Source organism: Embiotoca jacksoni, unplaced genomic scaffold (assembly GCF_022577435.1).
Source record: "Embiotoca jacksoni isolate LCO1_2020_lvr unplaced genomic scaffold, fEmbJac1.0.p SCAF_3, whole genome shotgun sequence".
Classification (NCBI taxonomy): domain Eukaryota; kingdom Metazoa; phylum Chordata; class Actinopteri; family Embiotocidae; genus Embiotoca; species Embiotoca jacksoni.
In genome coordinates this window covers 23677049-23703024 of record NW_027185381.1, presented here as the reverse complement: position 1 = coordinate 23703024, position 25976 = coordinate 23677049, and the positions used below count along the sequence as shown (strand labels likewise).

The 25976-nt window shown below is 41.3% G+C and overlaps 1 protein-coding gene across 4 annotated transcripts; it reads left to right on the top strand.

The window, feature by feature from the left end:
- Window positions 1-500: 500 nt before the first annotated feature.
- vps9d1 (VPS9 domain containing 1) lies at window positions 501-25387 on the top strand. Of its 4 annotated transcripts, none has more exons than XM_069162700.1 (17): window positions 502-666; window positions 1440-1530; window positions 3079-3279; window positions 3424-3598; window positions 4058-4169; window positions 7168-7230; window positions 7833-7885; window positions 8695-8782; window positions 9195-9277; window positions 10438-10586; window positions 11036-11395; window positions 11529-11658; window positions 13977-14182; window positions 15503-15587; window positions 18441-18545; window positions 21411-21527; window positions 22646-25387. In XM_069162700.1, exons 1-16 carry the CDS (start codon window positions 574-576, stop codon window positions 21520-21522), a joined length of 2106 nt encoding a protein of 701 aa, XP_069018801.1. In that variant the 5' UTR covers window positions 502-573; the 3' UTR covers window positions 21523-21527; window positions 22646-25387. The 4 variants fall into 4 exon arrangements, with proteins under 4 accessions (XP_069018803.1, XP_069018801.1, XP_069018800.1 ...); XM_069162699.1 differs by having other exon boundaries at window positions 22478-25387; XM_069162702.1 differs by having other exon boundaries at window positions 501-666; window positions 3448-3598; window positions 21411-25387.
- The last annotated feature ends 589 nt before the right edge of the window (window positions 25388-25976 follow it).

Here is a 25976-nt window from a genome sequence, read left to right as displayed (position 1 = left end):
TTTTTTTTTTTATCTGAACATTATGATATTTGATTTCATGATAACTTTAGTGATTGTTTCTTTCATTCTTGTAGTTCAGACTTGTTGTTTGGCCCTTGCAGACCTCTGTAGTGCTCCTATGTCACTTATATCATTTCCCGCCGCCTCCCAAAATCCAAGCAGCCCTTAACACCTGGTGAATGATTCGTCGATGAATCAGTTAGTTACACAAAGTTTGATGATGTTTTTTTTTTTTTTTTTTTAAAGCAGAAATGCTAAATCTGCTCCTCAAACGTGAGCATTGCTATTTTCCTCAGTTTTCTGTGATAGTAAACTCAACATCTCTGAGCTTTTCACTGTTTTCACATGGAACTGGTATTTAGTTCAGGATGAATCCGCTTTCATTTATAAATTTGTTCCTGAAATTGTCGCACATGAATTCAGCCTCCCACGCTCTGATGCAGCAGGGGGCGGTGTGTGCTTTAGTTGGCGGCCCGCGAAGAAGAAGAAGAAGAAGAAGAAGAAAAAAAAACAAAGAAGGAGGATACTTAGAAGAAGAAGAAGAAGAAGAAGAAGAAGAGTTCCGGACTCACCATGGCTGCGGCTGACAGCGGCGTGAAGCCCCTTCAAAATGCCATGAAAATGGCCAAACTGGCCATACAGCTGGACGGAGGGGACAAACACAAGGTTAGTGAGCTGCACGGCCTCCGGACTGCTGCGATAACCGCCCAGTTTTTAACCCGACAGGAAACGCCGTGTGCAGATGTAAACAAGACGGAGGGGGCGGAGGCTGTCATAGATAACGTTCACCTGTCAGTCAACACACCTGCTGCTGGTTGTTTATATATATATATATATATTTTTTATTGTCATTTAATTTAATGCGACACACCTTTTACTACAATATGTTTTGTGGTTAATGTTACTAAAAAAAAAAATACGTTTAAATACTCTACAAATATATCGAAATAATGAACAATAAACTGTATTTTAGGCTATAAGTGTACGTAACTATGAACTAATAGGCTGCGTTTGTTTAAAAAGTTAAATATGACACGACAACCTTTTTATAACAGTAATGGCCAGAGGCGTCACTGCCCTTTAACTCGAGGGGGGGCAGGTGCCCTTCATATTTATTTTTTTTCAGATGAAATACATGTAGGAATTGTTAAATTCTGTTTTGACAGTACGTGTTTTGAATTAAAGTAATTAAATTCAGGACTGTTTGTGGGGAGTTTTGTTTTTTTCTTCCTCCCACTGTCCAAAAACATGCAAGGTTAGGTTAGGGGGTGATTCTTAATTGGCTGTAGGTGTAAAATGTGTAAATGTAAGCGTGGGTGGTTATCTGTGTCTGTGTTGGCCCCTGTCTTCACCCAAAGTCAGCTGGGGTAGGCTCCAGCAATTCATAACACTCTCTGTGTGTAGGCTGCATTGTTTACTATTTAACTTGATCATAATAGGTTGTGGCCTCTCTGCAGGAAGCCTACTGTGAATACCTCCGGACCATCAACTACATCTCACATGTGCTTTTGGAGGAAGCTGGGCCACAAAGTAAGATCTGAGTAGTGGCTTGTCTAGTGTACTGTTCATGATATCTTACCTTCTGCTTATTTTCTCTGTTACTTCTTTGTTATGTGTACTTGTTTTTATCTACCGTACGGAGTTATCAAATAGGGTATAACAGTAGCGTGTTAAAAAGTTGGTCATATGTTCAAACTAGCACATTGTTTAACTTAAATTATGATTGGCAGACACTGCTGCATGACAAGGCACTTCATAATAATATTGATTTTATTTGTATAGCACAACAAAGTTTTATATATGATACAATATAATGTTATAATTATAATATGACATATTTTAACTGCAAATCATTTCCCCAAAGGAAAACTTTGTCATCTGTTTTATCCAATAAAATAATATTTTCAGAAATTTCAGAATATTTTTCTCAAAAGTCCTTTTTAGTTTCAACAAAATGGGACTGTCAAGCAGACAGACTGACGAACACTGACTGAAAAACCTGTCATAAATGTGGCATACACCAGAAAAATGTATTGTTACAATACAATAGCACCGAGTCCAGGTCCCGGCGGCGCATGAAGAGTCAACAGCACATTGGTGGTCCTAATGTTTCGGCTCATCAGTTTATTCCCACTTGATGAAATTGGAAATGTGTCACACTGGAGGCAAACCATGTACAGTGAGTGGCATTAAAGCTGCACGGAGATATATCAGCCCTCCACCAACCTCTAGTGATAAACAATAGGAAATACAACTTTATGATGACTTACAAACAAATATACGAGTGTTTACAGTCATTGCTGAATCACAGTATCTTGCTGTCTTTTTGGTTTAATTAAGTTGACTCCCCTTAAGTGTTTTGGAGGAGAGACTCACACTAAAGACGAGACAGATTACTGTATTAGTGTCACCTTGTTTAAAACCAATCAATACTATTGAGTCGTTGACTTTTACTCTGTACTCAAAGATTGATTTGAACGACTCAATAGTATTGATTTGCTTGTATTCAGTCTGAGAGTGTTGCTGAAATAGGAGCTGATGCAACACAGTGGTAAACATGACCCTGTCCCAACTTTTTTTTAAAGGTTTTTTTTATTGGCATCAAATTCCAAAATCAGCATATATTTTTCATAAAACAATAACATTTCTCAGTTTCAACATTTGATAGCTTGTCTTTGGTCTATTTGTAATTAAATACGGGTTTATGTGATTTGCAGTTCATCACACTCTGTTTTTATTTACATTTTTCACGGCATCCCAACTTTTTTGGAAACGGGGGTTGTATCTCACTATCTATATAACCCCCCCACACCTTCCCCCCCCCACACACACACAAAACCTCAGAGGTTTGAGGACGTAGCAGCCACTTGATAGCAGCATAGTTAATCATCCCAACCAGACTTGAACTAATCAGCTTGAATACAGGAGTTTATTGTTATTCATGAAATTGAAATCAGATGTCAAAATGCCAAGTGATGACCTTTCTACAGTGGACTGACATTAAATTAATCAGACAGGAGCGCCTGCTCTTAAAATGCATCGCTTCCCCCGACGCGCTGTCTTTCTGTGTGGCCTCAGAGGAGAAGGAGATGGTGGTGGCCGTGGAGGAGGAGCGCATGTTGAGGCTAGCTGAGCAGTGTCTGGAGCGAGCCAAGTCCTTCGTAGGAAAGAACGCTGACCCGCCTGACCTCCCCGCCTCCGCTTCTTCCACTGGTTCTCCCGGCCTAACAGAGCCCCATCACACTGCTGTCCCCCCCACCGCCGGGGCTGCAAACACTGGTGATTACATTACCCTCCAATCAGAGGCATCTCTTTTATAAACACACCGGTCAATCAGTGCTAACTTGGAGCCTGCTGCTAGCAAATCAAAACAAAGCCAATGTCTAGCCACATGATCAGCACCTCTTTGTCTTTGTGTTTCAGCTCTGCTGTCACACTCCCCTGCAGGTGATCCTCCTGTTGAGCCTAAAGCGGCCAACCCGACACGGACCGGTCACCGCAGGGTGCTGTCAGAGGGCGGCGGGGAACTATCCCCGTTTCTACCTCCGGAAGTCTTCCACAGACTGCAAACAGTAGCGTTACAGGACATGAGCAAAAAGTAAGAGCTGGTTTCCATCAGTATTGCTGACCCGAAGTCAACAACAGAGCAGAGATAAGAGATTTCCACGCAGCCGTCAGTAGAGCACCGCGTTGTAAACTTTAAACACCAAAACAGTCTTCAGTGTCTCGCAGTAAATTCTGTGATCTAAATTTTAGAAATTGAAATTAAGATGTTTACGTCACTAATGTAGTCAAATGCTCCCGCCGAAGTCTCTCTGTTCAGTCTCTTTATACTTGAGGATCATTTTCACGACGAAGAATAATAAGTTAGAAATATCGGATTTACCTTCTGCGAGTGTTGTTGGTGCTTGCTTGCGCTATATGTGATAATCAGCCATCACCACTGACAACAGATGTCCGCTAACAATGATCAGCTTCCCAGAGAGACTGGTCTTTGTGCCTTTGAGACAACACTTATGTGATGCTTTGTTTGTTTGCATTTTGTCCGTGTGTGCAGGCAGCTGACGCCCATTGAAGAAGCATCACGTATGAACCAGAAGCTGAGAGCCAATTATGAAGCTCGTCTGGCGAGGCTCAGCCCCGGTCAGGCCTATCAGAAGACGTCTTTGGTAAGTTCGGAGCATTTGTTGTGAGATAGTGAGAGGAGGAGGAGGAGGAGGAGGAGGAGAGACGGGAGTCCTGGCTCCGTTTTCAGTCTCTTATCGGGTTACTCAAGATTAAAGCCCCCTACAAGATTACTGATCATATCATCATCTTTACAGTTGAGCAGTGAACAAACTGGGTGGGTTCATTACATCATGTATGGTGGTGCAAAATGCTGGTTGTTTGGAGGTTTCTTCATGTTTTTGCCTCAGACAGGACCTCTTCCTGTTACTTTACCCACCTGATACACAAATACACTAATTAGCCATAAGAGCAAAACAAACACTGACGTTAATACAGAGAGACGTTTGCTTAATTTTGATGGTCATTTTGGAGACTGTGGTTTGTGTTGCTGTTGAACTCCACTGAGCTATACTATACAGGGTGTTCCTCATTCATTTTAATGGGAGTGATAAAATATTAGAAACGCCTCTTATTATAACTCTTTCGATCAGAGAAGTTAATGTAACATTGCTGCAAAGTGTTATTTAATGTATTCACCAATATGATACTTGAACTGGTTTCTGTGTCATGCATACCTACAATAAACATGATTATTATTTGGTAAACTCACCACTTAGCATCACGGCCACACACACACACACACACACACACACACACACAGCTGCACGTGTCGGAGGTTTTGCAGTTGATCAATCATTCAAGCGATGTCACTGCAATTATGTCAGACTTTGAACAAGGTTGACAACAACGGCGTTAGTGCGTGTAATGTGTGTAACAATGAATCTATATCAGACGTCATCGGCGTCATTAAAGTCCATCCTGACGTGTTCATCGCTCTCAGTTCACGGTTTTTAAGTGTCGGATTTTAAGATAAGAGGGTAAATGTGCGGTTCAACAAAGCCACACGACGTGTCAATAATATAAGAGTTCACTGTTCACAATGGATGCAATAATCATTACTGAGAGACAAATAGAGTACAGGCTAGCTTTCTTGACGTTCGAGTATATTGTGAAGCTTTAAGTCCAAATAAAAGGAAAATATACAGCAATTTTTAAAATTACGTTTTTTTTTTTTTAAAATACAGTGTCTAAAAAGATCATTTTGAAAGTCTGCGTCATGCATCCATGGGTGGACTCTGTTCTGTACAGTAAATCGATTGTTTAAACTAGTGTTCAACCACGGTCTCTTGTTGCAGCGTCCTAACACAGCAAGATCAGACACGTTACATCAAATAGTAATCCCAAACTCGCTCACCTTTTTCTTATTCCAACATTTCTGATCATGTTTTTACTTTTTCACTCAACAACCTGAAATTCAGTTCACATGAACTGCGGGAAACCAGGAACTGTAAAATCGAAAGAGTTTCATGGTTAATATTTTAGTAGTTTCACTGGGAAAAAACCCCCACAAAAAACAAAATCCAATATGAATTGTTATTGTGTATTCGATCTCCTCTATTTTCATGGTGATTAAAAAGTAAGTTATGCTTAATCATTAAAAATTGCAAACGTTTTCTTCAATTTAATCCTTTAACGATGGATCTGTGATGTTTGCATAATTTATTAAGCATTAAAAAGTAAAAAAATGCACGCTACTTCCCGTGCTTTTATTTTGACATTCTGTGGTTCTTCCGGTCCGTTAACCATTAGTCTGACGCGTCTTGTTGGTGATCAGCGGTGAGTACCTGCGCGTAAAGAACTTTTTTTTTTTTATGTTGTCGTTAACGATTCTTTGAGAAAAGGATTAAAGGAGGTGAGTGAGATTTAACTTTCATTAAGGTAGCTTTACCTTTTTTTTTTTTTTTTTTATTTTTTTTTTTATTTTTTTTATTTTTTTGTCTAATTACCACGGTTGAATGCTACCTCCGTTTCCCCTCGATAAACTTTCTGTTTTATCTCGGGACTTTTTTTTTTTTTTTTTAAAGAAATGTCAACTTGTTATTCAGATACCGAAATGTTTCACCACGAACCCACTTCGGAGCTTCGAGTTTACTGGAGAAAACTAAAGGCGTTTATCAAGGTAAAGTCATGTCAGCTAACTTTATGAGCCAATTAACGCCACCTACGGGTTTTTTTTGTTTTTCTAAATGCTTTATGGGACAAAAAAAAAAAAAATCACGAACGAGGCATTGAAATCATGATATTAAAATCGCGATATGTGTTTGAGTAAAGAAAACATTTTTTTCTTTTAAAACATAATTTTTTTAAAGATATTGACATTTTAATTAAGACATAAAAAAAAAACTCACGTTGAATAAAATGAAGCACTATAAAATAATATAAATTGCCCTTCATTAAGAGTTATATTCAGAGTCTACTAACTTGTACAGTTTTGCATATTTCAGCCATTCATTTGCATAATTTAAATGCATGCACTTCAGGGATTTACAATCTTAATTTTATTATAAAAGCCATTAAACCAATGGGGTTTTCAAAATTTTGGCTTTCGGTGTTTCATGTTTTGCCATAATGACAATTGTGTAAATTAGCACGTACAGAAAGCACTACTCCAACAATGATTCATTGTTATCCAAGATTGATTCACTGTTATCCAACATTTACTGTGAGATTTCACACAAGATAATGGTTTTCAATATACACGCACAGGGTAGCCTATATAAGAGAGATTTTGGGTGCCACAGTCAGCAAGGAGGGAACCGATCTAATTGTTTGTGTTGGTTTCTTTATCACTTAATGTCATCTGGAGGTTTGAAAGTGTCCTTTGTGATGCAAAGTACTTCTTGTCGTCTTTAGGTGTTTGTTGTAAAGGTTAAAACCCTGTAATCCAGACTTTCGGTGTGTGGGTGTTTTTTGAGATTTTAGATAGTCTACAACATTGTGGCTTCTTCTTTTTTCTTTTTTCTTTCTTTCCATTATTTTGGTCTTTTTTTGGGGGGGCTACAGAAACAATGCACATCCTCAAGGTTCATATTGTTTTTGATCATATTTAATTGCATCAATGCACATATTTAAAGTAATTTCCTCTCCTTCCCAATGCAGACGCTTTCTCTCCAACGGCAGATGATGGAGAACCTCATCATAGCCAAAGCCAGGGAAGATGCTGTATCCTTTCCTTTCTCAGCTTGTCTTTTGTGTTGTTGGAAGACTCCATTTTTGTTGCTTGCTGGTGAAGGGTAGCTTCAGTATTATAGAGTTTTTCACTAAGGCTGCGTCTGATGCTTTATTCCCGTTTCTTATGTGACTTGATTCTCTGTAATTGATTCAATTTGTCCTGCTTTTCCAATCCCTGGAAAGTGAGTGGTGAGCTTTGTGCAGTAATGGGCCCGACTGCTGTGTCACAGGAAACAAATACTGTAAACTGTTGTCTACTCTGGCGTTTTAGGTATTTAGCAAATTAAATGACGAGCCACTTGCGCATTCTTTCAGCAAAGATCACAATCTTAGTGTTACAACTTACAATGTTCAAATCATCATAAAATAGGTGGTACGTTGCTGAGAAACAGGCCAGGAGAAGAAAGAGGCTCATTAGAGAAGAAAAGGGACATTTAACTGTAGATTTATTAACATGGAAAATCATCTTTTAGCTCATTGGGTGTTGATGTACCTCATTAGGGCTCCTGAGTCTCCACAGTGAAGACATCACTACTTAATGCTGATCCATGTGAGGTTGTGATGTTTGGAGGTTTCCTGAATGTTAACATTAGCTCCAGCGGAAGATGGAGGAGAGAAGACTAAGGCTACAAGAAGAAGCCAACAGGTACTGTGGTTCTCCATAAACATAACGAATCATGTTAAAACTTTATTCTTTGTTTCTATCGTCTTCTTTTTTTTACCAACTTATTATGAGTTGTTTATTAGTTTTATGCATGCCTCTTTACAAACATGATACTCAGAAGACCCAACACTTATTTTGTTGCTACCACAACAATTGAAGTTCTGACTTTGATATTTGTAGACATTTTGAATTAGTAGTCTTTGAAAATTTTTATAAAACATTATAATTTTTCCCGTTCAATTTAGCATAGTTTGTTTTACCTGCCTCAAGTTAGCTTCTTCCAGCATCTCCTCAAGCTTGGAAATTATATCTGTGCTTTCCTGTGGATTTGAAACACTGTCTGTGGTGTCATCTGTTTGTGTCGTTGCCTGCAGCTCTCGAGGTAAAGCTCTCGTGAAATTCTTGGAAAGGGTGTAAATTATTTCGAGCCATTAGGTTCAGGGTCACGTTTACTCTTCCACTAAAATCACAGAGGGTATTGTCAAATTCTGATTCCCATTTTTGTATAAAGTTACATAGGTTGAGATGTACATCTCTTTCATCTCAGTAGAAAGCATAGAGAAGCAATTGTAATTTGGCCGATATTAATTAATAAATTGTCTCTCTGCCCCAATATAAACCACAAACCCACAAGCTTAATGCTGTGCAATGAGGGGGGAAAACAAAAAGATCAGCGACTTTTTGGAGTTGCACTCAAAAGGTTGATTGGTAAAGGGCCAAGATCGGTAAATACGGTTTGTCTGCAAGTATGCCGATGCATAAACAACATCATTACGTGTTTGTCATTCCAGGAGATTTGCAGCATCTGGGGAAATGACTGCAGAAGAACAAGAGCAGCGTGTCCTCTACACCAATGTCTTGGAATATGAGCAAGACCATGTGAGTTTACGCCATAAAAACATAACATAATAATGATGCGCCGCCACAGGCCTTATGCAGCTCCCCAAACTTTAATCAGCAGCTTTTATGGCAGCACATAATTATATGATAATGCTGCCAATACACATACTTTCTGAAATGTTGAAAACAGCTACACGGTTAATACTCGGGGTACAAAGAGAGGACCTACCGCACTGCAGCGTTGGTAGTCCTGGCACACTACCGGTAAACCACAACAGAAACATTGTCTGGTTCATGGCTGCTTTACCATGGAGTTAGTTTTTTATTTCTAAAAGTGTTGTGTATCGTGACTGATGCTCTTCCATCTACACATTATGATCAGAAGCCAAGTACTTGCAATTGTTATGTGTGATTGGAGATGTAGTTGTGACTGTTTTGTTTGTCTCTTTAGGGTTGGCCCAAACAGTGGAAAGCCAACTTGAAGGAGAATCCTGATGTCACATTAGTGTCAGATTTAATCTCCTACCTGCTCAGGTAAAATATTTTAACTCGTGTTTAAGATCATATTCGTGCCTTTAGAGTAGAGAAACAAACAACCGCAAACTGCAAATGTTTAACTACAAATAAACCCCAAAATCTAGGGGAGGGGCAGACCCTTTGCCCTCCTCCTTTTTGTTGTTGTTGTTTTGGTGCTCTCTGGGTGCGCAAGATGTTTTTAAGTTTCATTAAGTGATGCTAAAACTCAGTAGGAATGTTGAGTTAAAAAAAAAAAAAAAATCCAATTTCAATCAATCGGAGTTTAAAAGTCTAGATCGGGGATATTCCCGGGTTAGGGAGCGAACAGGATTTGTTTAACTGAAATCTATTGAGATATTCTCTGGGCCGGAAAATCCTTTCCCCCCCTCCCCCCCACAAAGGTCACAAGCTTAAGGTTGGACAAAGGAGGGGGGGAGACCACACAGGAGTTGTAACTTAAAACTCGTTTACGTAAAAAGAAAATTAACAAAGAGAAAGTAAACGCGCAACAGATAAATCCCACCTCGTGTCGTGGAGCTAGACCGGGCGAGCCGAATCTCTCCGATGAAACGACTCCACCCATCGGGGTCCTGCAGGTGAAGGCCAGCTCAGAGAGGGCTGCCACACAAACATATCTGAAAGCACCTTTTTCACAGCGGACATTCACTTATCACAGTTGGGGAAGCACAGGTGTTTGTTTGTTTTTTTAATATAGATTTTTTTTTTTTGTATGTATATATTGGACAGATATATAGAGAGATAGACAGGAAATGTGGGAAGACCGCAGGGGAAGGAGAAATGTTCCAACTTGAACTGGGGACTCTCGGTTATCGGGGCCCCCCAGCACAGGTGTTTTAATGATGGCTGTGTACAGCTTAGGGGACATCCGACTTTTGTGCATTCATGCTCACTGTCATGGCGATCTGGGACACCCGATGGTAGTGAGCCATCGTTTAATTCCAACTGTGACAAGTCAAAATGTTTGGTGCTAAAAGGTCCTTGTCACAACTCAACTTATTGTATAACTGAAAGAAAAACACTCCTGAACTGACCCAAATTGTTGTTCCTCTCTTTACAGCAGACTGGATAGTGTTGCCTGAAGCCGGTATCAGCCTGTCGCCACACTATTTGTAACAGGACATTGAGGTTTTCGACTAACATTTGCACTGTGTCCTCAGCCGGTCTGACCACCCAGTGGTGAAGCTGCTGAGGAAACACCAGTACAGAATCTACAACAGGCTCTACCCCATCGTTAGTAAAGGCCTCCCCCAGAGTCCCCCCCTGCCTCTGAGGCCTTCACGCAGCATTCACAACCTGCTTCGTCCAGGTAAGAACCAGAGCCGGGTACGTTTCAGAAAACATTAGGATCACATTTATACTCATTTCCTCAGCTCCGGGTTTTGTTTTGTTGCGGCTGGTTTCATCCTTAATTGAATTAGAGAAATCAAATGGAGTTTGTGAAAGCCAGCCAGTAGATGAAAAGATAATGTACATGTCAGAAAATAAACTGCATATCCAACAGAAGTGTTATTTTTGGTTTGTGTTATCCATTAATGTTCATTGCATATCGAGCCACCTGATGTGCATTTATTTGGACTAAATGGAGGAAATTATGACTCTTTAGACGTGTATATGAGAAACAAATCAATACATTAAGTAATGGCGATGCAGCCAAGCTATAGCCATGTATAGTAATGTCTTTTTTTTTTAAAAAAAAAAAACATTTCTGTGATGAAAACATTATGTTTTACTACAAATGTTTATGTCGCAACACAGAGACTCAGAGCAAGCCAATCAAGATTGCAGGCAGTAACGTCGTCGGCCAGAGTCTCGGCACCAACCCCTCGCTTTCCCCCTCGCCGTCTCACGAACTCTACGACGACGAGGACGCGGAGGAGCCTCGCGCGCAGGTGTCGATAGACCGGGAGAACTCGTTTGAAGACCTGGAGCAGTTCCTGACCCGGCTGGACTGGGCACTGCCACACGGCAGCACCGACGACACCGGCTTGGATTCGGAGCTGGCCTGCGATCCCTCGGCTCAGTCGGAGCAGGGCGAGGGCCACGTCGAGGAGCTGGAGATGAGAGCGGTTAAGGAACACCTGAAAGCTATCGTGAAGGACATTCATATTGCAATTGGTGAGCACAGTGACATATGGATGTGGCGATTATTAACAGCAACAGCTTCGTCTTGGTGTAACATTCACATTCAATCGAAAAGTTGTTGGATTAGAAGTGATGTGGCTTTTTTTTTTTTTCATATATATTTCAGATCAGCTTCTGTCACTGTGTTTGCTGTCCTTTGAGTGTCTGAACACAGCCAGCTCGAAGGACCTGTGTCTCGCCAGCATAGAGGAAGCCTTCTTCACGCCCCTGTGGAGCGCCCTGGTGGCTCTTTTCAGGTATTGCACCTTTAAATTCTTGTGCTCTAAAACATACGGTGCAAACAATACTGTAAGTTGTTTTTTTGTTGTTGTTGTTTTTTTTATTCAAGTCAAACCACAACTGCTGTGTTGTTGGTAGACTTGAATGAGGTTCGAAGGTCGAGGTACATTTTAAGTCTGTAATTATACTGCACTTAAAGCAAATGGGTATTAGAGTTTGACATGAATTGTTTCCTGTGGGTTGAGGTTTCTGATTGACCAGCATGTGGCAGTGCTGCTCTTTCTATGCCAGCCTCTTCCCAGCTTGTACTTCAGGTAATTCTCGTTACCCTCAAATCAAGTCTGTAAAATGATCAGTTGTGTTGCAGTTAATAGTACGAGTCTTATTTATTTTCTGTATTTGTTACCTCTTGGGTTTGACAGAGTTTAGACATAAATGAAGGAGAAATTTGACGTGTTGGGTGGCTGGTGAAGTCACATCACGGACAAATGACAGAAACTGACAAGTTTACTTCAGTACCATCAAACAAACTTTCTTTTCTTTTCCTTTCGTAGTGATGTTGACACACTCTGACCTCCAGAAAGACTTAAAGTGGAAAAAAAAAGTGTTTCTTTTTTAATGAAAATAAGTTCTTCAGGGCAGATTTGTGTTTTTAAGAAATATAGGTAAGATAGTATAGAACTGTGTTTGCAGATTTTTCTGCTGGTATTCTTCGCATTGAATTGAAGATGTTTTAATCAGATTTCAGCACGTTCACTGCAGGTTTGAGATTTGATGATGTGCTGTGGTTCATGTCACTGCCATGCCATTGTTGTCTGCTTCTTTGTGCGTGACCCCCGGTACAGCCTAACACAGCGGTTTCCAAACTTGTCACGCATACGCAGCATTATTGTTATTAACGGCTAACAATTTCTAAGGAAACTTTTAACAACGGCAGTGAAATTTAATCATTGAGTCATCAAGAAATGGGAGAAACAAGTTCTTGGTCTGCAAAGTCAAACTTTGTCCAAACTGTGGATGTATACGGTTACTGTTTACGCTCGTTGTATAAATTAATTACGTGAGCTCGGGCTTCAGTGCCATGTCAGTACTCTGTTTAGTCTCATATGTGATTCATTACATCAGCTTTGTTTATCCATAAATGTTTTACAGTGGCAAGTAAACAATTCCTTTTCTTGGTGTTTTGATTTTCAGAAAAAAAAACCCACCACTGTGCTGCAAACAACCATCTGGAGTCATGTTAATGTCCCCTTTCTACAGTTGAGCCTCATTTGGTGACTGTGTGCTCGCTGATACGAGTTTTGTGGTTGTCAATATAAATTATTCAGCTGGTTGTATAGTTTGGAAAATCCAACAACCAGAAATTTGGTATCCGGTGCCTCTACCGTTGAAATTCCACGAGTCATGAAACCGGATTTGGTAATAAACTGATCAAATGTATTTGAACATGAAGGCACAATGTTATATTTTTTTACAGATTGAACAATAATGACCGGAGCTGCTGACCGTATGAGCACCCCCCCCCCCCCCAGCTATCGCTGCATTACCCTAAACAAGCAAACGTTAGCATTCTTTAACATCACATGTCCAACAACTACAGTAACATTTCAGGATGTAAACATTAGATTCACACCTGAAACTCTCCGTTTGTCTTTGAGCCGCTTTCACAGGTTTGAGTTGTTTCTTCATTTCGTTACTAATACCCTGTGACACCGTTTGCATTCTGGTTTGTAGTCATTAGTCATTGAATATCTGCTTACGTGACACTCTCTGGCTTTTGTTCCCACAAGTCTCCGTGGACCTGTTGCTGCACATGCTGTTGCTATTGTTCATACAGCATCTATGTTGCAACCCCATTTCTGAAAAAGTTGGGACGCTGTGTAAAATGGAAATAAAAACAGAATGCAAGGATTTTGCAAATCACATAAACCCATATTTAATTGAAAATAGACCAAAGACAATGTAGAAAATGTTGAAACTGAGAAGTTATATTGTTTTATGAAGAATATATGCTTATTTTGAATTTGAGGCCTATCAAATGTCTCCAAAAAGTGGGGACAAGGGCAACAAAAGACTGGAAAAGTTGTTTTAAAAAAAACACCTAACCAGTAGGGGTTGCTAGTTAAGCCACAATGAGTCTGTGAATAAGGAAAGGGATTTTGCTAGTTTACCCTCTGAGGCTTTCCACCCACAAACACACCCAGTTATTGAGGTGGGAATGACTCATGGTTTTTAAATCACTGTTGAGTCATCTGCTCCCATGAAATTTGTCAAATTAATAATTAACTAATGTTCATGGGTTTTCAGTCTGTTGACTTTTGTCTTTCTTTTTCAGGAAGGTGCACCGAGAAAGGGAGCAGTCCTTTGAAGCGGTTATGACGCTGTACCGGGATGTTTCACCTGGAGATGTCGGCGTGCCCTTTAAACTGTTTCCCCCAGAGCCTGGTTCACTGGAAGGTTCCTACCCCTATGAGTCGGCAGTTCAAGAGCTTCACCTTCTCATTCAAGACTGCTGTCCACAGAGGAAGCTGGAATGTATTGGTGAGTCAGTTTGTATTGTTTTTATTCACAAAAAGGAGGAATTTCACAACAGATAGCTTCTCTTAGTGCGCTTTAATTAACCTTGAAAGAGGCGGTCCACCCTCTTCTGGCAGAGGCTCCTGACCACAGGCTCAGTGCTGACTCTCATCTTGGCCTCTTAAGAGTTTTTTTTTTTTTTTTTTTTTTTTTTTTTTAATTATTCTAAGTATTTGCAAGTCTTAAAAAGTAATAAAAAAAAATAATTCAATTTTGCCTCCTCCGCCTAAGAAAGTATTAAAAAGTTTTATATTCATTACACACAAATCACTTATTTCAAGTTTGTTTATAAGTGTCTCAGGTTTCAGGACAGCCCACAATTTGCTACACAAAAATGTTATAATTAAAATTGGGATTCTTTCACCAGATCATCATTTTTTTTTTCTTATCTGCATTATCAGCTCTGATGCAGCAAATCACTCCTGCTGCAAATGTAGCAAAAGGTGAAAAAACTAAAACCTGAACGGTGCAGCGGCGGTGAACTTCTTGTAGTAATCTCAGAAATGTGGGACAAGGAGTCCCTGAACTCGTCTCTTTCTTTCTTTCTTTATATTGCACTTTTCAAAACCAATGTTACAAAGCTCTTTACAGTAAAATGTGCAATGATAACAAATGACCAGGAATTTAGGACATCAACAAAAGTTAGGAAAAAGCATTTTTGATAAGTGTATTTTGAGAAGAGGTTTAAAGGAGGATACTGAGTTTGCCCGTCTGAGTTTTCCCGAGTTCGGACAGCAAAGACTGAGTCACCTTTAGTTGACAAGTCAGGAATTAGGAACCATTAGTACGACCGTGCCAGAAGATCTGAAGCGTCGGTCAGGCTCATTTGGAAGTTAGCAGATTGGGGATGTTAGTCGGGATGCTTTAAGCTTCAGAAATAAACAGTTACATTTTCTTTTATTAGAAAGCATGTTAAGCTTTAGTGTCTGTGAGGCTGGACGGTCTCATTTAGAGCAGACGAGTTTGTTCTTCCAGCTAACCTGCAGCCTTTTGAAAGCTACACCTGCAAGGTCTGTGATTATTTGTCTTTCCGAAGGTGGTGCTTATTTCTTTTTGGTGGCTCGTATTTACAAATATTGGTTAAAATAATCCACGACAGCCCCTAAATCTGATATTTAATTTGACAATTTACCTGAAACGCTTTCCTCTACTTTTGTATTAAGCCGAATAATGGAGCAAAATCGCTTAAAAACCAGCAGTGCTCTGTATCTCCGTATACAGTAATTGTAAATTTGGTCCAAGTCCAAGAGTTTTATGAATTGCTTTCTGTATGTTTTGTTACAGTCAGGACGTTACGCCTGATCTGTGCCTGTGCTGAGAATTACAGGTGTCTTCACGAGTCGGACTCTTCTCCCAAAACAGCTGCCATGTGAGTACATTTTACTGGAAATCTCAAGTGAGAGAAAACGCAGCGCAAGTCTGTGTGTGGGGCAGGCGTTGTTCCTTTAACGTACTTCTCATTAACCTTCAAAATAAAAGTCCTTTCCTCATTCACTCCATGCTCACTCCATGCTCATGGTAAGGACGGAAAGACTGCCCCAAAGTCCAGTAGAAGGACCGAAACATCCTTTCAGGGCTCTCTGCCTTGGTAGCTGCTCTGTCAGGTCTCATCAGTGCTCATTTAGGTCTGGCACAGTGGGCGCTGTCCTGGCGTCTGTTGCCCCCCTATAGAGTGCCTGTTCCTGGCCAGGCCCAAAAGTGGGTCATCCTGTCTGAGTTTGGAACAAACCCAAGGTCCAGCGAGGAGCTTTGGAGATCAGAAGAAAAGAGATGGAGGTTTGTGGAATCTCTGATGATTCCCAGCCAGTCGGACAAAGGCTCAGTGGGTTGTAGCAACCGTAATCTAGAACATGCAGTGCTCTATAGACTTGAAATTGTTGTGTGTTGATAGAGTTTGACTGAAATGCAGAGTTTTTAAATCTGTTTTTTTCTCACTGTGGCTGCCTGTTATCCCCTGTAACACATTCACGCGAGAACGCAGCGATGCGCCTATAATCAGGAACATCACCGCCTAGTTTAACACTCTGCCATACATTAGTGGACTGAGTATATTTTGGGAATAATATTGTACAAGCAGAGGCCTCTAGTGAACACACTAGTAAACAAACAGATGGCCAGCATGTCTTCTCCAAAGTGGGCGGGGAACTTGGTCCTAGAAGAGGAGCATTTACTGGGTTGTTTGGAGAACCAGGCTTAAGTTAACGTTTGACACTTTTTAATAGGGCTTAAAACAGTCGACATCAAACCCATGGGATATGTCACCAGCTTTTAAAGGGTTTTATTTGTTCCTACCATTGATGCTTGTAAAAAGTTTTTAATAGAGCCCAGAAACGAGCAGCGTCAAGGAAAAAAAAAAAAAAGCATGTAAATGAAATCCAAGGAGTTATCAGATATCTTGTCTTTTATATATATATATTTTTTTTTTCCATACACTCTTGTCCTCGTCCCTTTTTCTCTTTCGGTGGATCCACTAATGTTTTTGGAGAAAGGCTGAGGCTATGTCTGCCGCTCCATATCTGTCTGCTTGTGTTGGAGTCTGTGTGAAGTGATCAGAGACGGCGGAGTAGAAGAGATGACCGTGCACAGCACTTCTCAGAGCTTTTTAATCCAGAAAAGTTGTGACGTTGAGGGATTATTTTGTTTGGACTCTCAGTACATACAACTTCTTGGTAACAAAATGTCACTCTGACAAAAGAAAACTGAATCACGCCGAGGGGAGTTGGTTTTGTTACCTGGAAACGTACGCCAAACACGGGCAAACCGGGGGAGTGGGAAATTACATATTTTAGAGGCCGATCATCTCTGACAGCTCATCGTCTTTTGGTGAAAGTGAGCAGCGATGCAGAAAGAAAAATCTCTTTAACCTCAGGTCTTTAACTGCTTTTGACGGGCAAACTCTGGCACTTCTAGCTCATCACAGATCCATTTTGTTTTTACAACGTCAGACTCTAGCCAGTGGGCACCGGCAGCTATAATTCAGAGATCCGAAGTGAGTTAAAGTTTTGCCTCTAAATTTGATTCCAAGCTCATTGAAGAGGGTGAATTTGGATCACGTACTGCCTCCAATCTGCCAGCGCTGACATGTTTTTCTGTCCTGTTTGCAGCTCACTTCTGGCTTTTCTTAGGCCACGTAAATACAGGTTGCATTTCTGTGTGCCGCTGTGACTCAGAGAAAGTGTTTTTGATCAAGGCCTCGGACTCGGATAAGAATTTGGAAGTGGATTTGCGACTAATCAAGACGTCGTGCTGACAGAGGAGTTGCGTGTACCCTTTTCGTTTCTGACGTACAATCACACAGACGCACTTTATTGAACGTGTTGCCCTCTCTTTTAGTCTTTGAAAAGCGTTCCCATTTACGTCAGCTCTTTGTCCGTGACCACCCGGGAGCTCATTTGTTGTCTCGAGTGCTTTTTGTCTACCTCCCTTTATTGTCACTCTTCTATTGTGCTGCTCACTTGGTCACCAGTTTTTCCTCTGTATCTTGTTAGTTAAGAAATGTTCCCTTCTGCCCGTTTCTGGTGTGTTTGGTTTAATCAGCTCTCTAAAGCGCAGAGCAGCGCAAAACCCACAATGAAGCCTAATCCTCTGACTGAAATCAGTATTTCTGCTCGTGGCCGGGCTGCATTGTATCCTTGGAATGCAGAGACACCAGTTTTCGCGTGAGGGATCGATGTGGGTGTTTACGGTCGTGAAGACGATGGTACGAGGTTGCAATTGTGCGAGTGTGTGAGGTCCGGCTCTCTCGGCGGTTACGTGAGCCCGTCCACACCTTCCAGGACCTTCGCAGGAGGAGAGTATCCAGTTGCATGCGGCTGGGTCAGCCGAGGGCCAGCGAGACCTACCTTCTCACGCAAACTATCAAGCAAGCAGTTAGCCCCTGCGTGCGAGTCCTGATAAACAAACGGTCACTGTCTGCACACAGGGAAAATGCTATCAGGCTGTCATCGTCTCCCCGGCTGCAATTTGTCCTCCCAACAAATCTCGGGGAGAGAGAGAAAAGAAAAAAAAAAAAAAAGCTTTATCATTTCCATCCCTGAACATTAAGAGCTACATTTGATTTAGTTTCCATTCAGTCCCCCCGGGAGCACAAACCAAAATACTCTTGTGTATGTCACTTGTGTATGTTACTCTATCCCCCCCCACCCCACCCCCCCACACACACACCCTTCTGCTCTGTTTATTTACTGTTGTTGTCCTGTTTTAATCGGTCTTTCGTCGACAGTGGTGCCGATGACCTGTTGCCCATCCTGTCCTTCGTGGCTCTGCGGTGTCAGTGTCCTCAGCTGGTGTCTGAATGTGCTGCTTTGGAGGAGTTTATTCATGAAGGGTGAGTTGTGTAACAGTACTTAAGATTCATGGTCCTGGTATGTAACTTGGTTTTATGAGTTATGGTTTGGTACATTTTCAGCACAAAAAAAAAAGCAAAATTATTTTATTTTTATGTAAAATTCAAAAGTTCTTAATTGGCCGTAATTCTTTTGGCAAAAGTTTAGGCACAATCCATAAGAAAAGACTCTGAGCTTTCTACTCTTAACTATCAAATAGATCAAATAAAACTTTTTAATAGTGCAGTATATTCATAATGATGTTAAATTGAAGCCAGCAGAGTAGCTTAACCATTAGAACTGCTCAAAGTGCCTTTTTTTCTCTCATTGTCAATGTTGACAATGCCTCACTGCAGACAAACAAATACATATTCCCCCGTTACATCCCTTGTGGAGCAAATTAATACAAATTTATCATAAAGTAATGTACTTCTCATCATCCCTCCCCCGTGCCAAAATAATGTAATTGTAGTTTTAGCAGCTTTCAGCTCATTTGTTTTGGTTTACGACCGTTGAACTCTTCATTCCTTCAACCTTATTTTCAACATTCGCAACTGGGAGCTGTTTGCCGTGGAATAAAAAGATCAGATAAAACCGCTGTACATTAACATCCCAGCACCAAACGGCACTCAGACAAAGCCAGAGATGCTGAAGAGCCAGATGTTGTTTCAGGAGTTGGTGGAGATCCAAACGGAGCTAAAAGGAGACGGAATATCGGACTTAAATCAAACAGGTGGCCACAAACACGACTTGAATGAAAGCCAATGTCACTCCGCGTCTGCTGGATGTGTAAAACAGACGATTGTTTGCTTTCACCACAACAATTTCATAAGGTGATAACATGCCAATGTTACATATGTAAATAAAGACCAAAAAAAAAAAAACAATACTCCAAGTTCAGATATTTGCAGGCTGAGTCCGAGTCATTAGTCGGGCCTTAGTACCTTCTTACTCTTTTCTGACGTTGATCGGGGCCCAATAGTAAGGCTGAAATTATATTGCCAAAAAACGAATACAGCAGTGAAGGAGGACAGTCGTGGAGGGCTGGTGATCTCGAGTTGCCGTTCATCATACTTATTATGGTAGCGTGTCAGTTCAGACCACACCCGAAAGGTCTACTCATGGCCATAAAAACAGTGTGGTTGTAAAAGCCAGCTGGTTGGCCATGGCCAAGGAATGTCGGGATATTTGGGATTTGGTTTTTCCTCTCCATAAAAATGCAACTAAAGTCCCACTTTATGTTTATGTAGTTCGGTGGGTTGGAAGTGTTCAAGTGAAGGAAGAAATGGAGCCAACATGGGCCGTCCAGGCTGCGAGAGGACTGAGGCATCAGCTGTCAGTCACTCATTGAGATTTCATAGTCCAGAGTATAAATTTATATGAATCAGATGAGGTATGAAGCTTCTTTTTAGAAGGTCAGATGGGACAAAATGTTATTGCAATTAAAAAAAAAGTAACTAAACATGGTGAGATGTGAGGTACATTTCATTTTACCCTAAACTTATTTGGTACTTTTATTGTGTCTAAATACAAAAAAAACACTTGAACCAACATAATCTTAGCTTTTATTCTTCTTGATGTCATTTCTGCTTTGGTCAACAAGACGTTGTCAGGAGGGACATTTGTAGTAGATGCAGTTCAGCGGCAGAGCTTCTAACACCGCTGTTGTTGTTGTTACAGCACAATGTAGTGGAGACTCACACGGAGCTGAAAAGAAACCAGTACTCAGAAACTAACCAAGTAGACAACATAATATTTAGTTTCTTTCAGGGGGAGTGGGGGGGGGGCAAAACAATAACAATAGCAGGGGAAACACTGTCTACTGTAAATGATTAACTCTGGCTGTTTGAATGAGCCTCTCGCTTCAGGCGCTTTCAGATTTCCACAAATAAATGGCGGCAGATCTGCTCCCGCTTGAACAGATTAAAAAAAAAAAAAAAAACGACCAGTAAAGTAACAAATGACCTTTCTTCATATAATAGTTCCAGTGAATGTTAAATAGTATTTTTGCAGAAATACCCATTTCAAGTTATAATGGCATAATCCAATTGTCTTTGACATTTGGTCTTTGATGAAAATTACAACATATTTTCACTTTTTTGTTTATGTTTTAATGTTTTGGTTATTTTTTTCAATTTTTGAAAGGGTTACTTCAGGTTTGTCAACGGTTTTTATTTTTTTTTGGTAAATTAAATCAAATGTGGTGATAGCCGGTTGCTTGTTCGGGTTTGTTGAGATGCTTTTTTTTTTTTTTTTTAATATACACACGCTCGATGAACATTGAGGTATTGTGCCAAACTAACTACATCAGCTATATTTAATTCACAATGTACAGATCACAGTGGAGTGATAGGCGTCTTATCTTCTTTCCTCTCTTGGTCTTCCCACACACACACACCCCCACACCCACACACCAGCGTCCTGCCTGCGGTCGCTCTCGTGTCTTGCTCCAGTTAGTCCGAGGTCAGCCAGGATTGACTCATTCTCCAGCGCTGCTCGGCCTCTCGTCTGCCATCTCTGGGAAAAGTTCTCCTCGCTGGTCCGTTGCTCTTCTCGCCTATCAGCCCCTCCGTCCATCACTTCCCTTCCCTCGCGCCGCCCACCCGTCTAATACGCGGAGAACGTCTCCAGAGCGGGCGAAGGTGGAGCGGACACTCGCCGTGGGAAAATGCCGATGCGTCGATTAAAGCGAAATGAATAAATTGGATTTTGTCCCGTGCTGGGATGTTTGGCATTCTTGTGGGCAGTCATGCCTCGTTGTGTTTGTGTCCTTCCTTGACCTCTTTCGGTTTTCTTTGACCTCAAACAGTTGAAATAAATGGCGTGTTGATCACTTTCATGAACTAATGCCCACTTCTGTCTTTCAGCTATTTGATAGGAGAGGAAGGCTACTGTCTGACCTCCATGCAGAGTGCTTTGGCCTACATTGAGTCGCTGCACCCGGGAGGAGCTCAACTGCCTGCAGAGAAGCTCATGTGAAAAAGGTAAATAAATGTCTGCACTTAACGACCTGATGAACAAGAACTTTTTTTTTAATTTATTCACCTTTCTCGCAAAGTCAGCTGAAAGCTTATAATGAGCTTTTCATGAAGATGAAAATAGTAGAATGAGGATGTCACTGATAAAATCTTTGATTTAAAAAAATATTAGTGGTTTGATCTGCGCCTCAGTTTTGGGTCACGGTCCGCTACGTTTTTACCAAACATACCTCAAAACGTTTCCGTTCAGTCGTCTCTACAGTACAGATTTTAAACAGTGGCGTCTTTTAGTATCACCAAACAAACCTTTGAACTTTACCAAACATTTTGTACAGTGTAATTTCGACTGATCTTTGCAGAACGGTTTGACCCGTGGGTGACTGGTAGACCTGATCATTAGCTGTGGAGCGCACGCCGTTCTTTTTTTTTTTTTTTTTCCTTTGCCAGCACTCATGAGCAGAGATGGAGGGACTGATGGAGTGAAGTAGACTGAGGGACGAGTGTGCCCGGCGCCCAAGGTGATGTTAGCACACTGCAGCTCGGAGGGGACGGGGGACGGGGGCCGCGACGACACTGTGCGTTATGAAATGTGACGTCCTCAACCCGCGTTCCCCAAAACTCCCAGTGACACAATGATTCCACGACGGACAAAAATTGAACTCTTGGTACATGTATGACTTTGTACGCCTTCCCCGCTGCAGTTTTGACAGCAGTCATGTCCGACATAGATGTACTTGACTTCAAGACAGAACTTTTAAAAGTCCTCGCTGGCATCTAAGCGTGGAAAACGAGCCTTAATTCAGATTTTGATTCATTTTATTTCATGTTTGAACAGAGCTGACGGATGAAGAAAAATACAGACCATTGCTGCCTGAAGCTTTAACGAAAGATCAAACGCAGCCTCACCTTTTTATTTTAAATGTACTCCAAATGAAATACTGTCTTCTGTGTCGTAGGCTGCTGCGCATCCTCCCGACAGCTCTTCTCGCGTTCTCTGCTGCGCTGCAGAGAAGCAACGGCCGAACCTGCAGCTGCCTGCATGTTGTGGTGACGCATGTTAACTTGCCCACGCAGATATGCTTTAGATTTAACAGAAGGACTTCCTTGAACTCTTTTTCCAACAGAGGGACTAAACCAGTGCCTATGAATCGTTTCTAACCAAATCAGACCCTGCGTGGGACCAAACTGGGCTTCGCCGTAGGTGACGTGTGAAGCGTCGCTGCGTTTACGAGCGCTGGACTTTGGGTCGAGACCGGAGCCGTTTTAAACCGGTTTTATCCTCCGTCCAGACGATGGACAAGACGGGTCAAAACATTTCTGTAACCTCCTGGAAACTGATGAACCGACTGATGATTCACTTCCTCTTCACGCAGTGATTGATCAGCTGAGCAACACCGTGAAAACCTCCCTGCAGAGACTGGTTGATGTTTTTTTGTTGTTGTTGTTGTTGTTTCTCCTCCATGTCTGTGACGGCCGAGTCGTCGCTCTGCCCACGAACGTCGAGGTTTAGAACGACAAAAGCGATACGAGAGTTGTTAACCAGCTCGTAAGGAACCTTTAGAAGGGAGGCTATTGAGTTTATGAACGCTTAGGCTCGAGCGGCTCCTGGTAGTTCGTCGTTCCAGACGGGATTTTAAGACGCAGGATTATGACGGACACAGAAATCAAGAAAACGTCGGTGACCGTGCTTCGAAGAAAACAAAAAAAAACAACAACTGCAGAACTTGCCACAGAATTGTCACATTTTTAGGTTTATTTCGGTGTCACAGTAATCCGCCGATAATCGTCTGTTCGTCCACGGATTCATTAGAAACAGCTAATTCTGCGTCTTTTAATGGTGACAGCCCTACATGTTGGTGTTTCCATCAGATTGTTTTTAAATTTCTCACTGCGCTGATAAAATGCAGGAGAAAGAACTTGAAAATACAAATGTGGATCCGGACGGGGGTTTCAGTTACAGGAGGAGCAGCCAGTTCGCTTTACTACTGGGAAGGGACTCAAAAAAAAAAAAAAATCCATACTGTAAGCTCTCTATCCCAAATTTAAAACACTAACCTTTTCTGAATATGTCTTCACAGAGGAAAAACCTGCAACATGTGCTCGTTTACTAATGAGGGAACGCGTCCGTCAAACAATATTTCAAGTCGCATCTGAGGGAGCCGTGAAAAACTGAAGTTGTGAACGAGCTAACTTTGTGTTCTGATATTTGTCTACTTTACCGTGCGATCGGAGCAGTTCGTCGTTTTCGGGAAATCTTCTGGAATGCCTCATTTAACTTCTTATTTTTTAACTTGTAAAACAAAGCACATTTATAAATCAGTTTGCGTTCGTGCGTGTGTGCGCGCGCGCGCGTGTTTGAGACCGTTGGTGACGTTCATCCATAAACTATGAATTGAAATGATTAATATTATGCACTCTGGGTGTCGAGGCGTTCGACAAGCTCCACCGGACGATGGTGTCGGGTTCAGGCAGTAGATCTGCTTGCAGACAGACTTGCTGATTGATCGTCGCCGTCGGAAACCGGAGCGGCGCCTGCTGAGAGCTGCAAAGTCTGTGCAGCGTCTGACTGTCTGGAACAGCAGGTCGGGTTGAGCAACACTGCAGGTAGGAGGACCGCTGCACTTTGGTAGTTCCTTCGTTCCCCCTTTCTTTAATCTTTTTCTTTTAGTTTTTGTAACACGAGTTTTCAAGTCGAGCCACTATGGACTGCAGGCGCACGTGAACTTTTTGATAGTTGTTTTTGCTATGCGACAGTTAAAAGAACTCGCTTTTGCTCTCATATCTGCGTGCATACGGTTTTTCGATTTTACCGCCAGTAGGATTTATCTTTTTTTTTTTTTTTAATGCCGAGCATCAAAGTCGACTCATCTCTTGACGTCTAGTTACCTGCAGAGCAAAATGTTAACTATATAAGATGTATGGTATTAAAGGGATCGGGTTGTTTTTATGCTTTTCTGTTGAAGCGGTTTAGTTTTAAATACACAGACACTGAAGCGAGCGTTTACCTTAAAGAGTCCTGTTTTTGTTTTTTTTCTTTCTTTTTAAGCCAAGTACCTGCAAATAATGTTTACTTATTGACTTACTTTGTTTCACTCTGTTGGTCTTCCCGTCAGCCGTTGGTTTGCACAGAATTTAACCACCATCGACTTATAAATCGTGGTATCTTGCTTTGTCGTTCCCCGTGTTGTGTTACGGCTGCAGATGTTCTGCTGAAACCTCAAACTGAATTTAAATTGTGCCCCCTGTGGTGCATTCTTGCGGTGGAATTAAACTGCGACATCTGAGACTTGCAGCAGGGTGAAGATGAAGTGATTACCAGCTTAATGTCGAGCAGGTTTTCAAGGCGAATTAGTGGAAACCAGTAGTTCCTGGATTCAAATATCTTTAACCACGGAGATCTGAACGTGTTTTCAACACAAACTTGAAGCAGACTCGCCTCCACTTACACTGAAAAACTGCAGTTTTATTTCTTATCATTTTTATTTGGTTTGTTTGTTTGCTCGAAGTTAGTATTTAACATACATTTTTAAATTTGTTAGGTCCAAAAGATGTCAAAAGATCTTAAGAGCTTTTTTTGATTTGTTACCACTACCTTCATTTTGTGACATTAATACCAAAAACAGATTGATGTCAATGTAATAAATGTCTGTAATGAATAACAATACAAAAAACAAAAAAAAAGTCAGGATGCTGTGATATTATGCAAAGTGGATTAAACCACTATGTTCATATAAATTATTTGTTGTACATTTTGCGTTGTTTTTGAAAACTGGAGGTGTCATTTCATTATTAAACTGTCGGACTGAGTGCTTGAGAAGGGCGAATGTGTGTCGACGAGACCAGGCAATAAAGAGAAGAGAGAGATGTTTAAATCATTTCCTGTGTGCTTTCGTTCAGCGTTCTCTGGCTCTCTTTACTAAACATTACATTACATTTACTAAACCCAACACGGATGAACGTGGATTCTCATCGGATTACACAGCTGGTTACGAATTGCCTCTGTTGACTCTGAGAGACTTTTTGGACACGACCCCTAGCGGCCCTCGGTGGTATTGCAGTTAAAGGTACTTTACTTCCCCCATTGGCCTCGTTTTTTTCAGACCTGGAAGCTACGTCTACTTTTATATACAGTCTATGGTATGATTTATTTATATTATGATTAGCTTCATCTGTCCCTCATTGTCCTCCCCTCCCAAGTTTGTTTAGTTTGTGTGTTTTCCACCTCTTCCGTGTCAGTTCATCGTTTCTACCTCTCGTCTTTGTTTTCCGTGTCTTTTTGTGCTTTTTTTTTGTTCTAAAGGAGGATTCCCAGTTCATCGTTTCTGTTGGACAAGTTTCTACTTCCGGTTTCCTCCAGGCCTGTTGACCCGATCTTTTCAGATACCACTCCAGCCAACTCTCCTGCTTTTTAGTTGCCTCTTTGTGTGACAGTGCTGGAGTCCTTGTGGTTTTGCG